Consider the following 23,848-nt stretch of genomic DNA (forward strand, 5'->3'; position numbering starts at 1 on the left):
CTGTCTTTCATTTCTAATATTGGTAATTTTTGTTACTTTTTTTTCTGTATTACTAGAAATTTATCAGCTTTGGCATTGCTAATATTCTTTATGTTATAGTCTGTTTTCATTGATTTCTTTATCTGTATTATTTCCTCCTTTCTTATGTGGATGCAATTTGCATTAAAAAAACTTTTTAAGGTAGAAGCTTGTATCAATTATTTAATAACCTTTGTTTAAAGCTCTGAGCTTCTCTTTAAGCATTTATTTGTATGTTGTGTATGTTGCATTTTCATTATCGTTTGGTTTAAATTATTTTTTAAGTTCTCTTTTGATTCTTCTTTAGCCCATGCATTACAAAAACTGTTTAATTTCCAAATTTTTGGATTTTCCTAAATGTTATATTATAATTGATTTCTTTTTCTATTTAAATTATTTTTTGGAGAGGGAGTATGCAAGCAGGGGAGAGGGACAAAGAGACAGAAAGAAAGGGTGGGGGGAGAGAGATTGAGAGAGAGAATGAATCTTAAGCAGGTTCCATGCTCAGCACAGAGCCTAATGCAGGGCACAATACCACAACCCTGGGATCAGGACCTCAGCCAAAAACAAAAGTCGGACACTCAACCAACTGAGCCACCCAGACACCCCTATTGTTATTGATTTCTAATTTAATCCTGTTGTGACCCAAGTATAGAAAGTTGGCCCAGCATATAGTGTTTCTCAATAAACATTTCTTCTGCATTTGAAAACAATCTATTTTCTGCATTGTTCAGTGTACTATAAATGTCAATTTGCAATAAATATTGATAATGTTGTTAAAATCTTCTCTATATGTGATTTTTCTACTTTTTCTATAAATTACTGAGAGAAATGTATTAAAATATCCAACTATGAATACCTATTTGTCTAATTTTAGTTTTGTCAGTTTATATTTTTAAAATCAAATGCATAAACATTTATAATTGTTATGCCTTCGTGACGAATGTGCTTTTGATCATTGTGCTATACTTTCTATGACTACTTTTTGCATGTAATATATTTTCTATCCTTTTACCTTTACTTTTACTTTAAGACTTACCAGTTCTTAAACTGTGAATCTTCTATTCAGCATATATAAATCTTGCTTGTTTATCCAGGCTTACAATCTCTGCCCTTTAACTGGTGTGTGTGGTCCATTTATATTTAATGTAATTATTAATATGTTTGGGTTTAAAGTTTATCATTATGTTATTAGTTTTGTATTTGCCCCAACTGCTTTTGATTCATTTCTCCTTAATCAAATCTTTTTAATTTAACGTCTTTGGTTTTCAATTTAAAAAATGTTTTTCTTAGTGATTGCTCTTGGGATTAAATCAATGCATCCCTGACTTATTACAGTGTACCTGCAATACAGTCTACTTATTAATACTGCATCATTTATTGTAAAAATGTAGAAACTACAACACTGTAATTCCATTTACTCTCATCTGCTTGGGCTATTTTTCATATGATTTTACTTCTTTGCACGTTGTAAATTCTACACTGTACTGTTTGCATTTTTGTTTTAAGCAATCAGTTGTTTTTCCCAAAATAATAAAAGGAATATAGTCTGCAATATTTATTCACATATTTATCATATCCAGTGTCTTTATTCCTTTCCGTAAATCTTATTTTCCATCTAATTTTCTTCAGCCTGAAAGAGCCTAACAATTTTATAGTGAATGTGTAACTAGTAACATATTCAGTGGGCTTTTGTTTACCTTTAATTGCTTTACTTTGTCAGCCTAATATTTTCTAAATTTGCATTGTAGGCTCATATTTTTCATCAAATTTGGGGAGGAAGGGCAATATTACTTATTTTTTTTCTTTCTCATTCTTTACTCTTTCTGGAATTCTAATTAAATCTTTTATCATTTTATATTGCCCCACCAGTTGCTGAAACTCTTTTCATTTTGTTTTACTTTTTAAATCTCTGATCTTCAGTTTGGATAATTTCTGTCAACCCATCTTCAAGTTCACTGAACCTTACTTTTATATTGTTCAATCAGCTGTTAATCCTATTAATTTTTTAAATCTCAGATATTCTAGATCTTCCTTTACATTCTAAACATTCCTTTTGGTTCTTCTTCTCATTTCAATTTTTCTACTGAATTTCTTGTTTACTCCTTGAGTTCTCTTAAGTCCATAAAATATGTATAATAATTGCTTTTAAAAAGTCTTTGTCGGGGCGCCTGGGTGGCGCAGTCGGTTAAGCGTCCGACTTCAGCCAGGTCACGATCTCGCGGTCCGTGAGTTCGAGCCCCGCGTCGGGCTCTGGGCTGATGGCTCAGAGCCTGGAGCCTGTTTCCGATTCTGTGTCTCCCTCTCTCTCTGCCCCTCCCCCGTTCATGCTCTGTCTCTCTCTGTCCCAAAAATAAATAAACGTTGAAAAAACAAATTTTTTTTAAATAAATAAATAATAAAAAGTCTTTGTCAGCTAATTCCAGCATTTGAGTAAAATGGGGTCTGCTTTATTGATTTGTCCTGATTTTGGGTCACATTTTCTTACTGTGTTGCATTATTTATAATTTTTATTATATGGTAGACATTATGGTTGATTCTTTTTAAGAAGTCTCGCTTACACTGTCTTCTCTAAATGATACTGAGTTTACTGCCAGGAATTAAATTATCGGCAGACCTACTTCACCTTTGTAGGCATGGTTTTATGCTTTGTTAAACTGGGGCTATTTCAATTTTTCCTTCATTCTTATGAGTGACTCTCAATTCAGTGTGTGATCATTACTCCTAATGGCTGACTCTTCTAAGGTCTCTTCTGAATGATAAATGAACTTAGGAACATTTACCCTCTCTGGTTGGGATGGAGCTCTGACGTATTCCAGCTCTGTCTGACCTCTCTTCTTCTATTCAGTTCTCAGACTCAATTTGCTTCATGCACGAACAGCACAGTCTCAGTTAAGGATTTAAGGGAACATACCTGTTGATTTATGTCCACACCCTTTGCTCAGTTTCCTTCTGTTGGCATACTGTCCCATAAATCCCAGCTGCTTCAACAGCCACAAACTCCAATCTCTTCCTTCTCAAATCAGTGAGACTGCCACTTCTCACTCTCCACTTGAGCTCCTCATCCACACAAGATGGGCAGGGAAGTGTCACCATGAAAAAAGCCAGTGTAAAACACAGGGTTCACCTTACTTGTTTCTCTTCTCGTAAGACTCAAAGTCCTGTACTGCTTTTTGTCCAGTGCCTGAAAAGTTGACCTCATATGCTTTGTCTAGTTTTATAATTGTTAAATGTGAAGCGATAAGGCCAATACCAGTTATTCCAGCATAACTGGAAGCAGAAGCCCCTGATGTTAAATTTTAAACTTCGGTTATTGTGTGAAAACTGCATGTATGTAGCAAGTAACTATATACATGTTAATGTGAATGTGCATTTTAATGTGTATTGTTGCACAGTTACTGTTTGATTCAGACGCTTAGGGATATGATTCTTGAGTATCAACTATGTAATCTAGGTAACTTTTGCTTTGCAAGGATTTGGGTCCTTTTCTATGTTGTGACTATAATAATATTGCCTGCTCCATGGTATTGTGTGGTTATTAAGTAATGTACAGAAAGCACTAAGGACAGTTCATTTCATATTATAAATCTACATAATAACACTATTCTTCCTACATTATATATGAAAGTATCTAAAATATGACCAAAATATTCTAACAGTAATTATTTCTGGGTAACATTTATTTGACTTCTGTAATTTCACACTCTTCACATTGAATATATATCTTTTTTTCATGTGGGGGGAGAGTTCATTTATTTTGAAAGACAGAGAAAGAGAGAGAGCATGTGTAAGGGTGAGCAGGGTAGGGACAGAGACAGAGAGAGAGACAGAGAGAGAGAGAGAGAGAGTCCCAAGCAGACTTCACGCTGTCAGCACACAGCCCAACACAGGGCTCGATTTTATAAAACATGAGATCATGACCTGAGCTGAAATCAAGAGTCGGACACTTAACTGACTGAACCACCGGGTGCCCTGAATATGTATCTTTTCATAACCAAAAATAAATATTATTTTATTTTAAAGTTTATTTATTTATTTTGAGAGAAAGAGAGAGAGAGGCAGAGAGAGAATCCCAAGCAGGCTCCACACTGATGCGGAGCTCCATGCAGAGCTTGAACTCATGAAACCGTGAGGTCATGACCTGAGTCAAAACTAAGAGTTGGATGCTTAATCGACTGAGCCACCCAGGTGCCTTCAAAAATAAATATTATTTAAAAAAAATTTTTTTTTAACATTTATTTATTTTTGAGACAGAGAGAGACAGAGCATGAACGGGGGAGGGGCAGAGAGAGAGGGAGACACAGAATCGGAAGCAGGCTCCAGGCCCTGGGCCATCAGCCCAGAGCCTGACGCGGGACTCGAACTCACGGACCACAAGATCGTGACCTGAGCTGAAGTCGGATGCTCAACCGACTGAGCCACCCAGGCGCCCCAGAAATAAATATTATTTTAAAGGACAACTGACTTCCAGAAGATCTGATATTAAAAGCTCCTAAATTAGCTTATACTGCTAAAGGCTGCCAACATTTTTCCAGAGAAAAATTAGTCTTTGTTCCAATTTTTTTTTTTTTTTTTTTGCTTATCGGGAGGGCAATAAACAATGAAATAAGTTGATAGTATACACATTTGAACATTCAGGGGAAGAGAGAACTAAGAATGCAAAATCCTGAAGCCATTAGAACACCAGTAATGAGCACATAGGCATTTTCATGCCTTTCCCTCCCCTCCCACAAACTGAGAATTATTTAACACCTGATTATGAGAAACAATGATACAATTTAGAAAATAAACTTATAAATGTGTATATTATGATGGCATTTCTCTTTATGGTTGGAAAGTTTATATTAAACAAAGATAGCATTTCTAAAGGAACAACGATGTTTGTTTCTAGGTGGAATAATGAGCAAATAATCTGAACGTTATCACACACACACACAAAAAGTTGCTTCTGGGGTGCCGGGGTAGCTCAGTTGGTTAAGCAGCCAACTTCAGCTCAGGTCATGATCTTGCAGCCCGTGGGCTGGAGCCCCGTGTCAGGCTCTCTGCTGATAACTCAGAGCCTGGAGCCTGCTTCGGATTCTGTGTCTCCCTCTCTCTCTCTGCCCCTCCCCTACTCCTGCTTGCTCTCTCTCTCTCTCAAAAATAAACATTAAAATTAAAAAAGTTTTTTTAGTTGCTTCTTTAATTTTTCTTTAAAAATTGCTTTTTTATTAAAATTTTTAAATCTTTATTTATTTTTGACAGAGAGAGAGAGAGAGGGAGAGAGAGAGAAACAGAGAGAGTGGGAGACCACAGAATCTGAAGCAGACTCCAGGCTCTGAGCTGTCAGCACAGAGCCTGACACAGAGCTCGAACTCATCAACTGGGAGATCATGACCTGAGCTTAAGTTGGATGCTTAAACGACTGAGCCACCCAGGCGCACCCCACCTTTAATTTTTTTTTTATCTTTATTTTTGACTGGAGGGGGGCTTCTTTGGTTTTTTTTTAAATAGGTTTTTGAATTTTCTTTCAGTTAAAAGCTTTTATATTGGAGAGTAACCGCTCACATTCTTAATTTTCTTTATCAAAATAGAGTGGCTAGGAGTTTATTTGGTCCTTGGTCCTTTTATGTTTAGACTATATATGAGCAGAGACACCTTTCTTATCTTAACTACTACTTTCAGTAAAAGACGTCCTTAACTCAGCCACGGAGATGTTAGGAATCAGATGGTATCAAAATCTTAACAATGCTGCTTGAAAAAGTTTCAGACTATGAACATCAAAAGTCCATAAAAAAAAGATAAGAACACCATATTGTAGCCTGAAAAAAATTTCTCCCCTTCCTCTCTTGATATTTTTGCTTGTTATTGGATATGGATTCTCTGAATTGTGAGAAGGTAAAAGAATGCCTTAAAAAAAGAACGCATTATAATATGAAAATGCGTATAGCTTACACAAGCTTTGGAAAATATTTACTTCTTTGAACTAGTCTTGGAATGCTACATATCTTACTCCCATGATAAGTTGGCATTCATGAGGCCAATAAAATCTTCACGTTTCTACAAACCAGGTATCACCTTCGTTATACCACAGGACTTATGGATGTCAATGACTGTAAATCAGGGAGGCAGTAACATGGCAACAAAAACAAATACATATAAAAAAAATCAGAAGTTCCTAGATTTTGATACTTTTTTAAAAAGTTTTGATACTTAAAAAAAAGTTTTAATATTTCAAATTGCTGAAAATAGTTTCTTCAAAGTATTAGAAAAATTTGAATGTTATAATGTTCTTTTCTAATGGGGGTACTGTCTTTAAATGCAAGATTCTTTTTAACACATTGGGGGAGATTTAGTCTCATGTGGCATTTTCTTTTGAGAAAGTTGTTTGTGATTTTTTATTAAAAAAAAAACTTTTAATGTTTATTTATGAGAGAGAGAGAGAGAGCACAAGCAGGGGAGGGGCAGAGAGAGAGGGAGACACAGAATATGAAGCAGGCTCCAGGCTCTAAGCTCTCAGAAGAGCCTGACATGGGGCTCAAACTCATGAACTGTGAGATCATGACCAGAGCTGAAGTCAGATGCTCAACCAACTGAGCCACCCAGGTGTCCCCTGTTTGTGTTTTTTAAAGGAAAGGGAAAAAATTAGAAGTAGGACTTAAATATCAAGTGGAAAGTATTTTTTGAAATAATTTCCATGTATGTAGAACATACCTAGATGAGGCATTTATGACAAAACACTAAACACTTTAAACCCCCAAGGCCAAATTCCCACGATCTTACTTTCTTTTTCACATGTACTAAATCTCATGGGCTAGATGGAGACAGGAAGGGAATTGGTATAAAAGTGGTATGAATTATAGTAACAAACCCTTTTTCTATCTCTAATCCTTTATGAGATACACTGAGCACTTCACAGGGGTTATTTTACCTAATCTTCACCAAACTCTTTACCTAATCTTCACAAAACCCTGTAAGTGTTGCCAAATTCCCATTTTTCTGATGGTGGGTCCAACATTAGAAAGTAACAAGTTATTTTCTCAAGTTGTAGAATTAGTAAGAGGCAATGGTGAAACTTGCATCTAGGATTACCTGAATAGAAAGCTCATGTATGCTGTTTTTATTTCTAATATTATATATACTCTCTTCCATACAATTAATTTCATTAGATTAATTTAAATTTTGTTTTACCATATATATAATACTCTACATTAAATTCCTGAAGTAGACTATATTCAAACAAATGTAGGTAATTAAAAAAATAAATATGACAGCATTTAAAACATGAAAAACAGCTGGCCTAAAAACACCCTTCTGACAATTCCTTAAAAAGTAAATTTTAAAGAAATTAAAAATTTACATGGAATTTTATGTTTATAGTCTCATGTAAGTAAATTCATTCCATATTAATTTCAGTCATTGAATCATCTGTTGTAGAAATAAACCAAAATGTTAAAAAGTAAAATAAAATCTCTTAATTTAATTTACCACCTTTAAAACACTGTCATATTTTTTTCTTATTGTATTCTTTAGTGCATGTATAAAAGCATTAGAGCAATTTAAAAAATATTTTTGTCATTATTGTTAAGAATATTTTCTAAAATTATAAAACATGTGACTATCAAAAAAAGAAAATCATAATATTTTCATTCTAAAAGAAATTCATATATATAGAACCAGTTTAAACATTTCAGATTTTGAAAAATGTATTTCTAAAAAACCTTAAAAAATCTTGAATGAAGCTTTACTTTGCAAAAATTATTGTTTTCTGATATTGAAACTAATTGACAAGTCTGTGATCACTATTATTACCGTGTATTCAGTATTCAACTTCAACAATTTTAGCTTTCTATTTAAGATGGTTAAAGAAGATGTCAATGATATTGTAACATATAGAAATCTAAACAGATTACTGTGAGTTACACAAGAAGTTTTAAACAATTCGGAAGAACAGTTTTAATACCTCTTTAATGTCTTTTGGTTTTGATGTTAAAATGTAAATAACTGCTGAGTTAATAACATTCTGTTGCATATTTTCAACCACAAAAAAAATACAATAGAATATTGACTTTGTACCACTTTCAAATGGCTCTTACAAAGAGTACAAAATTAATTCAAATTCAGTCAAATTATATGAAAATCATTACCGCAGCTAAACAAATCATCCTGAAGTATATAACAGCACCATTTTATTAAGTATTTGAAAGAGGAAAGTTTATTTCAAAAACAGTAAAACCCTAATAATAATTAATACTGATTTTCAACTTGGTTGTGATTTGTTTATACAATGACTTAATGTAAAACCATCAAAATTGTGCTGTTTCAATATTTTCATAGTTATCAATATAGTTGAAGAGTTTTTAAAGCCTATAAATTTTTCAACACTTTTAAGGTTTTATTTACACAGACGCATGTAAACATACAATACAAATTTATAGTTCTTATATATCTCATTTTTGATTTTCCCTCCTATTCCTGCTCTCAGCTCAGCTTTTGCTAGTGAACATTCATGTGTATGCACAAAATATTTTTCTTTTCATCCTAGAAGTTATATATTTATATGGAAGAAAAGACAGTGGAGTAATTTGTTCTATATTCTTAACCAAATCATATCGATGTCTGCCCTTGCTTAAATATCCATATTAAAAATAAAAATATAATGCTTTGTATTGGCTTGCAAATACCCTTGTAACTTTACTTCCTTCCTCTTCAAGTCTTTGATTGTATTATCTTGTGGGAAACGTCAATATTTACTCTAGTAGGTATTTCCAAAGCTAAAGAAAGCTAAGTTTTTTTTCTGTGCTTATAACTAGACAAAATGTATGTGGGGTTGGAGGATTTAAATTTATTTGGAAGGAAAGTTTCATCTATAAATTCTAGTGTCCTTTCTCAAATATTCCTGCTGTTAGGCACGACAAATAAAAATAAAAGCATTTTCAGAGAATATCCCATTTTTTTCCTACAATATCCCCATGTAATAGGAAGGCTGATATTGCTACCAACGTTTATAATTAAGTACTGGTAGCTCAGGTGACAAAAGGCAACATGCAACATGAGGGCTGGAGCTGGTCTTAGAGTTTTTTAGCTCAGTGCCTTGGCCAGAGACCACATAATCACATCATAAATGTGGCTCACACCTTTGCAAGATACTCAGTGAAAAGCTATAGCCTAAATACGAAAAAGCACATTAACTTATATTACTGTTATATGTCAAAGAACTTGTAACTTATTTCAAAGTGAGAAATATGAATGAAACAACTTACCTACAAGTATACTGAAAACAGCTATCTCTCAAATAAAGGAATTTTCACACAGTTATACCACTGAGATGAAGGACAACTGTAAATAATTTACTTGTAGGTTTAGATTTTATTTTCAAACTATTGACTTTATTCTGCTATGTTGATCTACTTTTACCACTGGAAAAAATTTTTTTAAGAAAAAATAACATTTCTTATTAAATGCCATAAATCATGTAGGATGATGTATGTTTTTGGTGGCATACAAGCTTATATTTATTTAAAAGGCAACCTCTACATGTAAACACTGGCTATCATTTGTAAATATTTCAATATGTTGTTGGAAATTAACACAAATGAAGAATAAAGAAAATGAATCACAAATGTAATTCCAAGCATGAAACGAGTACTTGTAGAAGACAGTGAAGGGGGCTATAAATCACATCTAACAAAAGCAAAGTAAGAATCCTAAATAAAAGTTTAATAGAATAATATGACAAAGTAGAATATCAACAAAGCCATGTCCTCAGGACTATGCTAGAATCATTTCATAACACATAATTTTTCTACTCTAGCAGTTCACTTTTCAAGTGCTCCTAAAAAATATGATATCAGGAAGAAAGACAGCAATAATTAGTCATACAAACTACAGTAACCAAAGCTTCTTAGCAAGACTTCTCCTTATTTTTAAGAGACATTTCAAAATAGCTAGATTAACTCAGAAACCTCTATTCCATGTTATTTTTATTATAAAAATCATACTTTCTGCAATTTTATTTCTCTTGCTTCAGGATATCTTAGATCAAACGACAAAAAAGTTCATTGACCATACCTTCCAGATTAGAGTTTCTCATTGTATGTTGTACAGATCACCTGCAACAGAATTTGTTGAAAGACTGAAGGAAGAGCATTCCTGTTGGAAAATGGTGATTCATGGGCTGTATTCAAATCTAACAAACCAAAAATTGAGGACAGAGGGAACTGGAGATTGTACTTAAAATAAGCTACTCAGATGATTCTTAAGCAAACGAAATCTTGAGAATCATCCCTGAATAGTTAATACTTCATGAAACATGCCCAGATTTATGCAAACTTTAACTCCCAGGGATGTGCAGAGTCATGTAATAAGTGGAGAAATTCATAAACCTATGAATGAATTAATCAATAGACTAATTGAGAGCTGAAGGAAAAACCTACAAATTGTTTGGTTCTATGTAGATGCCAATGTGCACTAGATTCACCATTCTCTCAAAGTCCAAAGAGATCAAGTAATTAGAAAAATATAAGACACAATAATCCTAGAGCTGTACATTAATACAAACTAGCACTGTTCACATAGCAGGTGCATGATATTTGCTGAATGAAAAAAATGTGTCTGAGTGGATTTTCTCAAATGTTGTCACTGTAATCCAGAGAGACAAACAGTGCTATTCAACTCCACTTAGACAACACTTCAACCTGATCCCACTTGGCATTTGTGCAAACAATGATGGCTCTAAAGCAAGGTGATGTTAGAATTCAGGAATATAGGACAAAACTCTATAGCAGAGGCATTTCATAGAACTTCTGTTACAATACATCAAATGGTTCAACAGGAGTTAATACGTATTATTTGGCATGTGAAAGATATTTTCATACATCTGTGTGAAGTTCTAGTTTTTCAATTATATTAATTCATTTAGTGAACATTTAAGAATATATGTGTAGATTTTCTATAATGTTTAGGTAATTGTGGTCATCAATTGCAGTGCAATTACTGGAATTTCTGAGAATATTCTGTATTTAAAAATGAGAGCTACTGAGATTGAGGTGATGTGGGTGTTATTTTATTCAGTATGTTCTAGGTTTAGGGCACTGACTTCACTAGGTGCTCAAAATCGCTATACCCTAACACCCCACAAATTTGGAATATTTTAATCTCTAATATGTACTAATGCCATATTAAGTTATTTTAGTACTATGCTGAATGAATTTCTATGCAGCATTTAAAGCAACCTTACATATAATATAAATTTTGGAAAGTCTTTGACTTTTTAAAAGAATCTTTTCTACAAAGAATCTTCATTTTAAAGTGACAACTCTTCCATTGTCCTGGTATTCCCAAATACCAATATCCAAAGGAAACAAAGTTTATGGTGTATGCTTTAGACTATTTCACATACTTAATAACATTAAAATATAGGTATATAGATAGGTAGGTAGACAGATTTTTTTTTAACATTTAAGGCCCTCTCCCCTTTTTTTATCCAACATCATTGAATGACAGCATCCATTTTTCACTAAGCGAAATGCCTGTTTCTATTAATTAAGTGAAATGGATGCTTTCTGCTAAGAAGCCTCCAACTGGAAAAAAAAAAAAAAAACGGAACAGAATATGAATGTTTACTTTATAAATATTGGTCACATGCAAAAGAATTTGTCAAAAGATTGCCTTAATGCAATGAGTCTCTCTTGAAAATTAAGTTTATATGTTACATAGTTTGATAAGATATTGGGGTTTTAGACATTCATAATTTACTGTATTCTGCAGAGAATACCAGTACAATTATACTTGTTCTTAATTACTAAGTTTAAAGCAAATAAAATATACTTACAATCACCTTGCTTATTTTTGGTAATACAATGTTAGTTTTAATTTTTATATGATATGAGCTAAGATCAGAAAGTATAAATCATGACTAATGCTGTTTTCCTTTTGTAGCATCTCTGAAATTTGATTTTTATATATTTGCCTCATCATCAATTCTGAGAAAGCCAAAAAAAATTTTTTTTCTGTAATATCCTATACCAAAATACGTAAGAATAACACTTGTGCCTTTCAAATAATTCTGATATTTTCAAATAAGTATAAATTATATTCATGGTAATCAAGCACATAACTGCAATTAGCTTTTCATCAGAAATAAAATGAAAAATGCATATAGTGAAAATGAACTTACATTTACAAGTTGAAATATCTTTGAAATTAGTGAAGTTCCTCAAATTTTCTGTGAAAGTTAGTGGAGTAAAAGATAATATATGCATTTTTTATAAATCTCTTGCTGTACCATTGTAAATTGTCTCTCCATTTTTGAAAAATAATTAATTTTAATAACTTTCAAAAATATGCAAATTTAATAATCGTGATCATTAATTTCCAGCAGTTACTAAAATATTTCAGAATATCTTATATTTGAAGATGAGAACTACATATTTAAGGTGAGTTGGCAGATATTTTATTCTATGTCTTCTGCAATGAGAGCACCAATTTCACTGGTGCTTAAATTTGTTAGTTCTTAAAATTCCAGAAATTTGGATATTTTGTTCTCTGGTATATATTAATTCCACAGTAAGCTACTTTTGTGCTATGAATTTACAAATAGGATTTAAAGCAATCTTACAGTAAATATTTAATCTACTTAAAAACTTATAGATGCCATATGTACTATATTTTCACATGTCAATATACTGGGAGTAGAAATCTAACAACATACAATTAAACAACTGTGGAGAGTTAAATATTAATCAGTATGTATTAATAATGCTAGATTCCTTTACAAATGAATTAAGGTAAGAAGTTTTACTGACCTCTACTTCTTCAACTAAAAGGCTCTTTTCCCCCTTCCCCTTCAACCAATTTTACTTAACAATCCTTTGTTCCATTAACATTAACTAATAATTATACTTCTCATTTAATTGTCACTTCACAAAGAATACATACTACTTTTCATGCATATAGATTTTTCAGCCAGTTAATCCCTGATACAGATAACAAGTTAAGACAATGAAACCACAAAAGCTATAGCAAACTCATTCTATACAATGTTGTAGATGTGCAAAAGATATTGTAAAAAGATCTTGCCTTTTACAATGACTCTATGTACTAAAATTTGATTTCAAATAAATTTTCAGGAACTCAGCATTTGTATTTGCCTCAAATATATACATATAATATGCTTTTCTAGGATCAGGGTTTCAAAAAATATTGTCTTAAAATTCTTCAATAATAAACAAAATTATGAAAATCTAATATTAAAAGGACTGGAAAAGTAAGTATTATAGTGTCTAAATTGATTTATCAGTATCACATCAATTGATTAGTGTAGGACTTGAAATCTAACAGAATATTAAGAGAGACATACATGGCTATTGAAGATGTCAAGTCTTAAAACTGAATAACTAAATTATCAATTTATTTTATACCCATATTCATCCATATTAATAGTTCATCCATTACTACATCATGACTGCAAAAAATTTGTAACTTACATCAACTGAAATTTTTCATGTACACCTGGTTTGATTTCATATAAGAGATGAACCATCACCTTAGATACAGGCACATGTAACATTGTAAGTCATGAATTTATGCACACTACTTTTGAAGAAAACTGAGTCTCTATTTTAAATATATATTTTCTAAATGATTGAATGGATAAGTGTATTTGCGTCTTAAAGACAAATATTTCATATCTAAATAACATTTTACGTAATTAATGAACTTCTGGGTAAAACAATCGTTCAGGTACAATTTTCTGCTACATGACCTTTGTTCACTGAGACAACAGGGCAACAGGATTGCATATGGCATTATTTCGGAGGACAGCCTGGCACACTTGCAACATTCCATGTTATTGCAGACAAATCTCATAATCTAGAGACCAGCATTAGTACACTACCAGCTGCCTATGCTAAGATATATGGAGTTCCATGGAGAAAGCCCAAACTGTCAACTAGTTTTCATTCTTCACTTCGCTCAGACCACAGGCTACAATGTCTAAATGAAAAAAAACCATGAGGACCAGCTATTAATGGCTCACATTAGATAGTCTCAAAAACCCAACCCTCTGGTCTTCAGCTTGGGAGACTAGAAACTTTAAGGAGCTGAGATCTAGGATGTACCAGCACTGACACCTGAGTTTCCTTAAAGAACCCCTCAATCGTCACTGAAGTTTATGATTTCCTCCACTCTAACATGATACTCCTGATGCTATCAGGAAATTCAAAGTGATTCTGAGCATGCCTAGATTTCTTCAAAAGATTATCTTTGCAAGGTAAGTATAATTTCCTTCCTGTGGATATCAACTGATCAAGAGCCGTCAGTCACGCAATGGATGGGAGAGAGAGAGAGCAATACCTGTACAATTCAACGTCAATGTACCAAAAAGCCAACGTTGATGTTATATGAACAACATCCTGGCCCTGCCAGTGACAGTCACTGTTCAGGCCTTGCCCCCTTCACTGTTAACGACCAAAGCAAAGGAACAATTTACAAGCTCAGTCATGGAGCACAACTGCAAAAGAGTCCATTCGTACAAGAGCAAACCTACAAGGCTAATGACTACACTCTGCCTGCTGAACTTCCATCCACTTGTCCTCTAGGACTCAACTCACCGCTAGAATCAGTTTCTCTATGAAACATTCCTTGATCATCATCCTCTACCTCTGCATTAAGTGTTATCCCTATTTAAACTGTGTGCTTAATCACATTAGCACCTGTAGCAAGAACTACATGAATGTAGTTACATTTTTTATCTCAAACACTAAGAAATGCAAAGTTCCTGCAAACAGAATCCATGATTGTTTTATTATGATCCTAGGACAGAGCTCAGTGCCTAGCATGAGGTTAAGTGCTTAGAAAAACATTTCCTGAATTGAAGTTGGGGAAGGTACCACAACATCTGGCATATCTGCCACATCAATGATTTGGAGGTGGGGAGATGAGATTCCTTGAAAAAAAAAATACTCAGACTTAATTGTTCTTAAAAAAAAAAAAAAAAAAGATGAACAGCATAAAGTGAAAATGCCATGACAGTCTCCTCAATGCTGGAATGAATTCAGTATTATCAGAAAACAGTGATGAACCTGCCATCATTGAGTAAGTAACACCTCTGTAGGTATATATGCAAGGAGACATATCTTTTTTTTAAATCATAGTATTTTGCTGCCATGAACACTTAAAACCCAGGAAACTCATTTAGAAAAAAAAATTTTAAATGTCTGTATGTTTCTGAGACTCCTTATTCTATGTTAAATTTATTTGCAGTTTTTGAATGATTACATTATTTATTCACTTTAGTATATGGTTACAAAGTATTCAAAAAATATTCTAATTATTTAGGATAAAAGGAAAGTTCAGTTAAAAAAAACTACTATCCAGAGATTTATGGTGAAATAAAAACATACATTTACTTCATTTAAGATATAAAGGGTTCCCTACATATACAACACTAATAAGGTTTTCATGAAAGTAACGAGCCTATAAAAACACTGAAATCTTGCAAACTTTCCTGTCATTTATGGAAGACACAAAACACTAATTTACTATCTGTCCCTTTAAATTTTACTCTATTTTTCTAAAACATCCTTGAAACAATAGGGGACACTTTGGAATGAGGGCTGAAATATGCATTTTGGATATATTTTATAGACAGAAGATGTGATCAAGGCAATCATAATCAGAGAATAAAGCAGACAGACTTGAATTTTTATCACAATTGCACACAGAATAAAGCTTGATTAAAGAGTCAGAAGGTAAAGTGCTGCATATACAAAGACAAAATACAGTCTAATAAATACTTCACATGCTTAGGTCATTTCAACTTCATTCTTACATGCAACTTCATGAAAGTCTAATGTAAATAAAATATGTGTTAAATGGTGTCTTTCCCCTAGGACAAAACTATTCAAAAACTTTAAAATCTCTAAATCACTACACATTTTTACAATGCCAGAGAAGAAGAGAAAGAGAAATTATTAATTTTTAAAATTACCCAGCAATTCCATTGCATCATCTTCATTATCAATATCTTCTTCTGTTACAGATGGGGTAGGGCTATGGAGAGACTCAAAAGAATCTTGAGAGAGCATTGCTGCCAGAAGTTTCTTATGTTGCTGTTGCTGCTGTTTTAATCCTTTAGTCTTGGGCTCCACCTTTAAGCTGAAGAAATATTTAAATGTTAGTTTTCAATGATGACAACACTATCAATTAGCTGTGGTAAATAAAGAAAATCTGCAACCAAATTTTCATTCAATTTTTTGCTATGCAAAATTATAGTCATATTAGTAAAATTTTTCCCAAGGATGAAGGAAATATAGACTATCTTCTTTCCTAGACATCCTTTGGTACCTCATAAACAATCTTCCAAGTAGGTATTGGTGAGAAACATGGCAAACTGTAACTCCTGCCCCATTTAAGGGAGGAGGTGCTAATCAGCCATGTCATTATTAAAGCCCACTATTGATGCATTTTTTTCTGATTTTTTTTAAAAAGAGGAGGCAGAAAGTCCAGATTATTATGTAAAAATCCCTGATCTACAAACAAATGCATGTCAAGCAAAACACATGTAACGGGATAACTATTATACTATCACAAGACTATTTTAAAATGAAAACGCTAGTTTCTATAACTGAAATAACTTTCCTCACTATTCCTATCGGGCTGCCTAGATGTGGGGTTAGGATGAGGTAGAAGAAAAGATGAAACCAAAATTGGCAATTAAATGTTTCTCAGTTTCTTTGAGTTTAAAGAGTCTTTGTAAATTTGGAGGAGTTTCTTTGTCATAAAGCCAGGCTCCTTTGGGTAAATTCTCTGTCTTTCATGGTTCCCTCTCCCCCAACTTCTCAAGACAGTATCTGATTGGACAACTTACAAGTCCAAACAACAATCACATATAGTTAAAAAATTGTTCCAAAGTTCATCTTTTCTCTATAATCCAATTTCTTTTCATATTATTGCCCAAAGGAAGGAAATGGCAAATGTCTCTTCATGAAAGAAAAACCCATGATGTAGAGGAAATCTCTCCCAGGCAAGATGAAAAGATAACCTTTCTAAAGGTATTCAGAAGGACAGCCCATAAGGCAAGTGGGTTACATGCCTGGTCCCCACTGCCACCAGGCCAAAATGTAGGAGTGTGGTAAAAAAAAAACAAAAATAAAGAACCAACCAGATAAATTTCATGGCACAGATCAGAACATTTCAAGTTGTCTTAACAGCCGTACTAGGTTCGACATTGTCTAAGAAGAGGATGGAAACAGCAAAATGACTTTGTGTGTCATCAGTGGGCAAAGATCAATCAGTCCCACCCCACTGGTTCACCTCAAAGTTAGGGTAGATATGAAAGAGAAGGTCAGGGGAAAGAGGGGCAGAGAAAAACCTTTTGTTTGTCCTGGTTAATGCTAGTTAATAAATGTAGAAGGAATGGTAGAATCAGAAAATCACCATTTCGCAACCACCAACATAGTAACTGTTCAGGCAAGGCCCATCAGTGGATACTAGTGCCCTTTGCTGAAAGATAGTTGGGGGGAGATGGACTGTCAAAAATCTCAAGGTGTTTTTAACAGATTACTAACATTTTTAATTGATTTTTTTTGCTTTGAAATAATTACAGATTTACATGAAGTTCTAAGAAATGATACATTGAGATCCTGTGCACCCTCCCTTTCCACAGTTTCCTTCAACAGTATCATAAAACTACTGTACAATAGTTTTCTGACAACGATACAATTCTCTAATCTTACTCAGATTTCCCATTTTAATTGTACTCATTTGTGTGTGTATGCCTCTGCGTGTGTATTTAGTTCCCGACATTTTTAGTATTTGTGTAGATTTGTGTATCATGTATCCACCACCAGAATCAAGAAACAGAACATTTCAAACACCACAAGGTGCCCTCATCCTGCCCTTTTCTGCCACTCCCACCAGACTCCATACCCCTTTTTCCCCCATCCCTAATCTCTGGCAACTACGAGTCTGTTCTCCATTCCTACAATTTTCTCATTTCAAGAATATTATACAAAGGGTATCTATGTAACCTTTTAGTATTTTTTTCAGGCAGTCTAATTACCTAAGGATTCATTCATGCTGTTCCATGTATCAAGAGTCCATTCCCTTTCTTTGCTATGGCATGCATGTACTTCAATCTATCTAACCATTCACATATTGAAGGACATAGGGGTTAAGTTTTTTGGCTATGAACATTCATGTACTTGCTTTTGTGTGAAGACAAGTTTTCATTTACCAAAGACAAGTTTGGTATTTACATGTTTAGCTTTATATAAAACTCCCAAACTGTTTTCCAGAGTGACCAGAACCTTTACGTTCCTGGAAGTGTCATCAGTTGAACAGAAGGACTGGGGAGGAAGGATGGAGGTTTGAGGAGACAAGACAAGGCATGCAATCGTCATTGAGGAGTGTGGACATGTGAACAGACTGGATGAACCCAGAGTATCTTTGGGCAGGACCAGTGACCTCCTAGAGTTTGGTGGTCATGGATTCACAGTGATACCAGCCGGTGTGGCCATGTGTTCTTCTCTAGCCTGTGCCAGTTCAGCCATGGAATAGTCAGAGTTAGATTTAAATTGGGTAGAGTTTTACCATGTAAGTAAAACAAAGGAAAAGAGAGGTAAGGGAAATAGGGGTATACCCAATAAATAGATTACAATAATGGGCCCAAGCCAGAAGCTGTATAAGGAGAAAAATGAGGAAAACAAGGTGGATGAGGGGCAAGAAAAACTGAGTGGAACCAGTATATCTAGGTCCCAGTTAAAGTTGGGTACTAGTGGGAACAAACTAGAAAGATAGGAGGTATAGTCAGAGAGTGAAACACCTGAAATTGACATTATGGGTTAGCACTTAATAATAATGAGGCTTAGATATGACAGAGAAGATAAGTGACTAAAGTAGGGTGGAATTCAAGATCAGTGGTGAAGAGCAGACTAAGGAAGGAGACGCTAGGTTTGGGAAAGAATCACTAATGTGGATACTAACTTCACCAAGAAAGGGAGGGTGCTGGGGAATGTGACAATGAGCCAGATGCATGCATTATTTAGGAAAAGAGGGATGACCTGGGATTTGGTAAATGATTGCTATGAGAGGTGGTGTAAGATTAGCATATTTGGAAACAAGAAATGCAGAACTGGAGGCTTTTTTAGGGGGAAAGGAGACAGCAAGATCTGCAAGCAGGAAAGGGGAGCAAGGATGACACCTTCCTCTTTTCCAACTCCATAACCTATAGACTACAGAAGTGAAAACTGCACCATTAGAGAGAAAAGAGTACTCTGCTACTGGGAAGCAGAGCTCGTAATGCAGACAAGTGGTGACTGAGATGGGGAAAGGTGGGATTAGGGTCCTTCTGACAGCATGTAGGGTCCTGGGCCCCCTCTACTCTGGACTTCGAACCTAAACCTGAATGATAAGGGGATTCTTAGAAGTCCTTCCTGAAGGGAGGTTGCATACAGCATGGAAGTGCATGGAATTTGGAGGAAGACAGACTGGCTCAGCTACTTAATAGTTGTACAATCTTGGGACAGTGACGTAACTACTCTGGGATTTAGTTTCCTCCTTCCTAAATTACAGATAATAATGTTTCCATGAGGATGGAATGAATTAAGAGATATAAAGCACCTGGAGCAGTCACTAAATAGTAATTAATACCATTATGTGTTCAGAGAATACAACAGGCAGCATCCTGGATATCTGCATGCTTCCTTCAGCAGTATCATCCCACAGAGAAGGAAACAGAACCACAAAGAGGCTTTATGAAAAAGAACAACAGTTAATACTTCAATGAGGTGTTAATATATTCCAAAACTCATTTTACTTTGGTTTAAAAAGATAAGTTCTAAACCAGATCAATGGGAAAAGGATGGTTTAAAGTGGCCACCTGCCTCCCTCAGCCTCTCTCTCCAGGTGGAATCTTCCTTCCCGTCCTGATGGCCTGTATTCTGAATTACCATTTGTTCTCTTCCTCCTGACCCCACCCTTCCCTGGATGCCTGACCCTGCTGCATTGCATTTTATATGCTTGTTTCTGGACACAGATTGGTAAGTATTAGTTTTACCTGACCCCATGTGCTTGCTCTCTTTGGTGGAAAAATGGATTATTCCTGGGGGGAGGAGACAAGATGCTGGAACAGCATGGAAGTTTTTTGTGTGTCTCATGTCCATGAAATACCAACAGACCAACAGTAAACTATCCTACACACCTAGAAAACTGACTGGAGGATTAACACAACAATCTGCACGAACTGAACCACAGAATTCAGCAGGTACGCAGCACAGAGAAGTGAACTTGGGGAGCAGAGTGAGAAGGTGCAGGAAGGGAGGTGCTTTTTTGAGCTGAGAGAGCTCAGTTCGGGCAGGGGGAGGGGCGGAATATGGGAAAAGCACCCCTCCCCAAAAAGCAGCTGGAGAGAAAGTGGAAAATTGGAAACAGCTGCAGGGACCAAACTAAAAAGGGAGAAAGGAGAGGGTTTAAATTCCATTAAGACTGTAAACAAGGGGAGCGCAAAGGCTGCAACTCCACGGCTAGATACCTGGTGGTGCTCTGGTGGGAGGGGAGAATCCCCAGGAACAGAGTGGGGTCTGGGAGGTTCTCGGGACACACGGGGAGAAGCAGAAGGACATTTGGTAGAGACTGTTGAAGCCACCTGGTCCCAGCAGACCCCAGAAAACAGCCACATTCGCTGGTGCTAGAACAAGGTCCTTAAGGCTGAAGCCTGGTGCCAGATGTGTGTTGTGATTTTCCATCATCCCTGAAATGCTGCTGCTACAGTCTCGCAAACTCTTCCTGGGGCGGGCTGGCACCTGGCCGTAGTCTCGGGGCACCGGCAGCAGCAGGGTCTAGCAAGCGTTCCTGGGTACAGCCGATATTTGGCCAATGCTCCGTGGCCGTCCCCACAGAGGGACGGAACAGGTCAAAGCCGCAGTCCTTCAGAAGTAAGGGGCCGGGGAAAACAGCTGCATATAAGACAAAACTCGGGAGAAAGGTACTGCCTGGGGCCTGGTCACAAAGGGTGAAAAAGCGGGGAGTAGACGAAAGCTGAAGACAGAGGATGGGTGCGCGATTGCTGACCCAGGAGAACAGACAAGAGAGCTGGGTGGTGCCATTTTATCGGCTCCCGCGCATGCGCATACGCACCTACCAGTGCCGCAAAATCCAGCCCAGCAGGATAGCAGCGCCATCTATTGGAGAGCGGAGCCATTACACTGAGCCCCACCCAACTGGGCCAACTTCCCTCTTCAAGAACACAAGTCTCACCACCAGCTTAGTTTATGGACTATGAAGCACTACATAGACTGACTTCTAGGGGAAAATGAAGTAATTTCAGTCCTACTTCAATCTGTTAGCAGGTCCACCTATTCAATGTTCTTTTTCTCTTTACACTTTTTCTTGAATACAGAAAAAGAAAAAACTCATTTTTATTTTCAATTTTCATTAAAAATATTTTTTTTATTTTTATTAGTATATTTTTTACTTTTGTGTAAATTTTTTCAAATTCTATTTTACTTCCATCCTTTTATTTTAGTCTACCAAGGTGTATTCACTTTTTCAAATTCTCAAACGATTTCCTTTTTTTCTTTCTTTTTTTTCGTTTCTTTTATTTTTCTTGAATACAGAAAAAGAAAAGATTAAAATTTATATTTAATTTTCATTGATTTTCTTTAATTATTTTCTACATCATTCTTTACTTTTGTGTATATTTTCTCAAATTCTATTTTACTCCCATCATCTCATTTTAGTCTACTTCAGTGTATTCATTTTTCAAATTCTCAAACTATTTCCCTTTTTTTCTCCCCCCCCCCTTATTTTTTCTCTAATCTGTCAAACCACTTTCAACACCCAGATCAAAACACACCTAGAATCTAGCATCATTTATTCGATTTGTGTGTGTGCGTGTGTGTGTTTAATTTTTTAATTTTCATATTTTTCTAATTTTTATTTTAGTAATTTTAATTTTTCTACCTCATTAATTCCTTTTCGCCCTTCAAAATGACAAAACAAAGGAATTCACCCCAAAAGAAAGAGCACGAAGAAACGACAGCCAGGGATTTAACCAACACAGATACAAGCAAAATGTCTGTACCAGAATTTAGAATCACGATAACAAGAATACTAGCTGGAGTCGAAAATAGATTAGAATCCCTTTCTAAGAGATAAAAGAAGTAAAAAATAGCCAGAATAAAATTAAAAATGTTGTAACTGAGCTGCAATCACGGATGGATGCAGTGGCAGCAAGCATGGATGAGGCAGAACAGAGAATCAGTGATATAGAAGACAAACTTATAGAGAATAATAAAGCAGAAAAAAAAGAGGGAGATTAAGGCAAAAGAGCACAATTTAAGAATTAGAGAAATCAGTGACTCATTAAAAAGGAAGAGCATCAGAATCACAGGGGTCCCAGAAGAGGAAGAGAGAGAAATAGGGGTAGAAGGGTTATGTGAGCAAATCATAGCGAAAAACTTTCCTAACCTGGGGAAAGACACTGACATCAAAATCCAGAAAGCACAGAGGACCACCATTAGATTCAACAAAAACAGACCACCAACAAAGCATATCATAGTCAAATTCACAAAATAGGCAAGGAGAGAATCAGGAAAGCAGCAAAGGAAAAAAAGTCCCTAACCTACAAGGGAAGACCTATCCACAGAACTTGGCAGGCCAGAAAGGAGTGGCAGGATATATTCAGTGTGCTGAATCAGAAAAATATGCAACCAAGAATTTGTTATCCAGCAAGGCTGTCATTCAAAATAGGAGAGATACAAAGTTTCCCAGACAAACAAAAATTAAAGTTTCCCAGACAAACAAAAATTTCTTCCAGCCCTGCAAGAAATTTTAAGGGGGACTTTCTGAGGGGAGAAAAGATGAAAAAAAATATATATATATATATACACACACCAAATGCAACAAAAGATTAGAAAGGACCAGAGAACACCACCAGAAACTCCAATTCTACAAGCATCATAATAGCAATAAATTCATATCTTTCAGTACTCACTCTAAACGTCAATGGACTCAATACTCCAATCAAAAGACATAGGGTAACAGAATGGATGAGAAAACAAGATCCATCTATATTCTGTTTACAAGAGACCCACTTTAGACATAAAGACACCTTTAGATTGAAAATATGGGGATGGAGAACCATCTATCATGCTAATGGTCAACAAAAGAAAGCCAGAGTAGCCATACTTATATCAGACAATCTAGGCTTTAAAATAAAGACTGTATCAAGAGATGCAGAAGGGCATTATATCATAATCAAAGGGTCTATCCACCAAGAAGACCTAACAATTATAAACATTTATGCACCAAATGTGAGAACACCTAAATATATAAATCAATTAATCACAAATATAAACTCATCGATACTAATACCATAATAGTAGGAGACTTCAACACCCCACTCACAGCAATGGACAGATCATCTAATCAAAAAATCAACAAGGAAACAATGGCTTTGAATGACACATTGGACCATATGGACTTAACAGATATACTCAGAACATTTCATCCTAAAGCAGCAGAATATATATTCCTCTCCAGTGCACATGGAACGTTCTCCAGAATAGACCATACACTGGGACACAAATCAGGCTGAAGTAAGTACAAAAAGATTGAGATCATACCGTCCATATTTTCAGACCACAACGCTATAAAACTCGAAATCAACCACAAGAAAAAATTTGGAAAGGTAACAAATACTTAGAGACTGAAGAACATCCTACTAAAGAATGAATGGACTAACCAAGCAGTTAAAGAGGAAATTAAAAAGTATGTGGAAGTCAATGAAAATGAGAACACCACAACCCAAAACCTCTGAGATGCAGCAAAGGTGGTCATAAGAGGAAAG

General features: G+C 35.1%; 1 protein-coding gene across 1 annotated transcript in view; it reads right to left on the reverse strand.

Moving 5' to 3' along the window:
- CC3H8orf34 (chromosome C3 C8orf34 homolog) overlaps window positions 1-23,848 on the reverse strand; it is a 405,008-nt gene that overhangs the window by 223,242 nt on the left and 157,918 nt on the right. Inside the window, 1 exon segment of the mRNA XM_045454994.1 lies at window positions 15,989-16,155. Coding sequence (XP_045310950.1) covers window positions 15,989-16,155 — 167 coding nt within the window.

The sequence above is a fragment of the Leopardus geoffroyi genome, chromosome C3, assembly GCF_018350155.1.
Source record: "Leopardus geoffroyi isolate Oge1 chromosome C3, O.geoffroyi_Oge1_pat1.0, whole genome shotgun sequence".
Classification (NCBI taxonomy): domain Eukaryota; kingdom Metazoa; phylum Chordata; class Mammalia; order Carnivora; family Felidae; genus Leopardus; species Leopardus geoffroyi.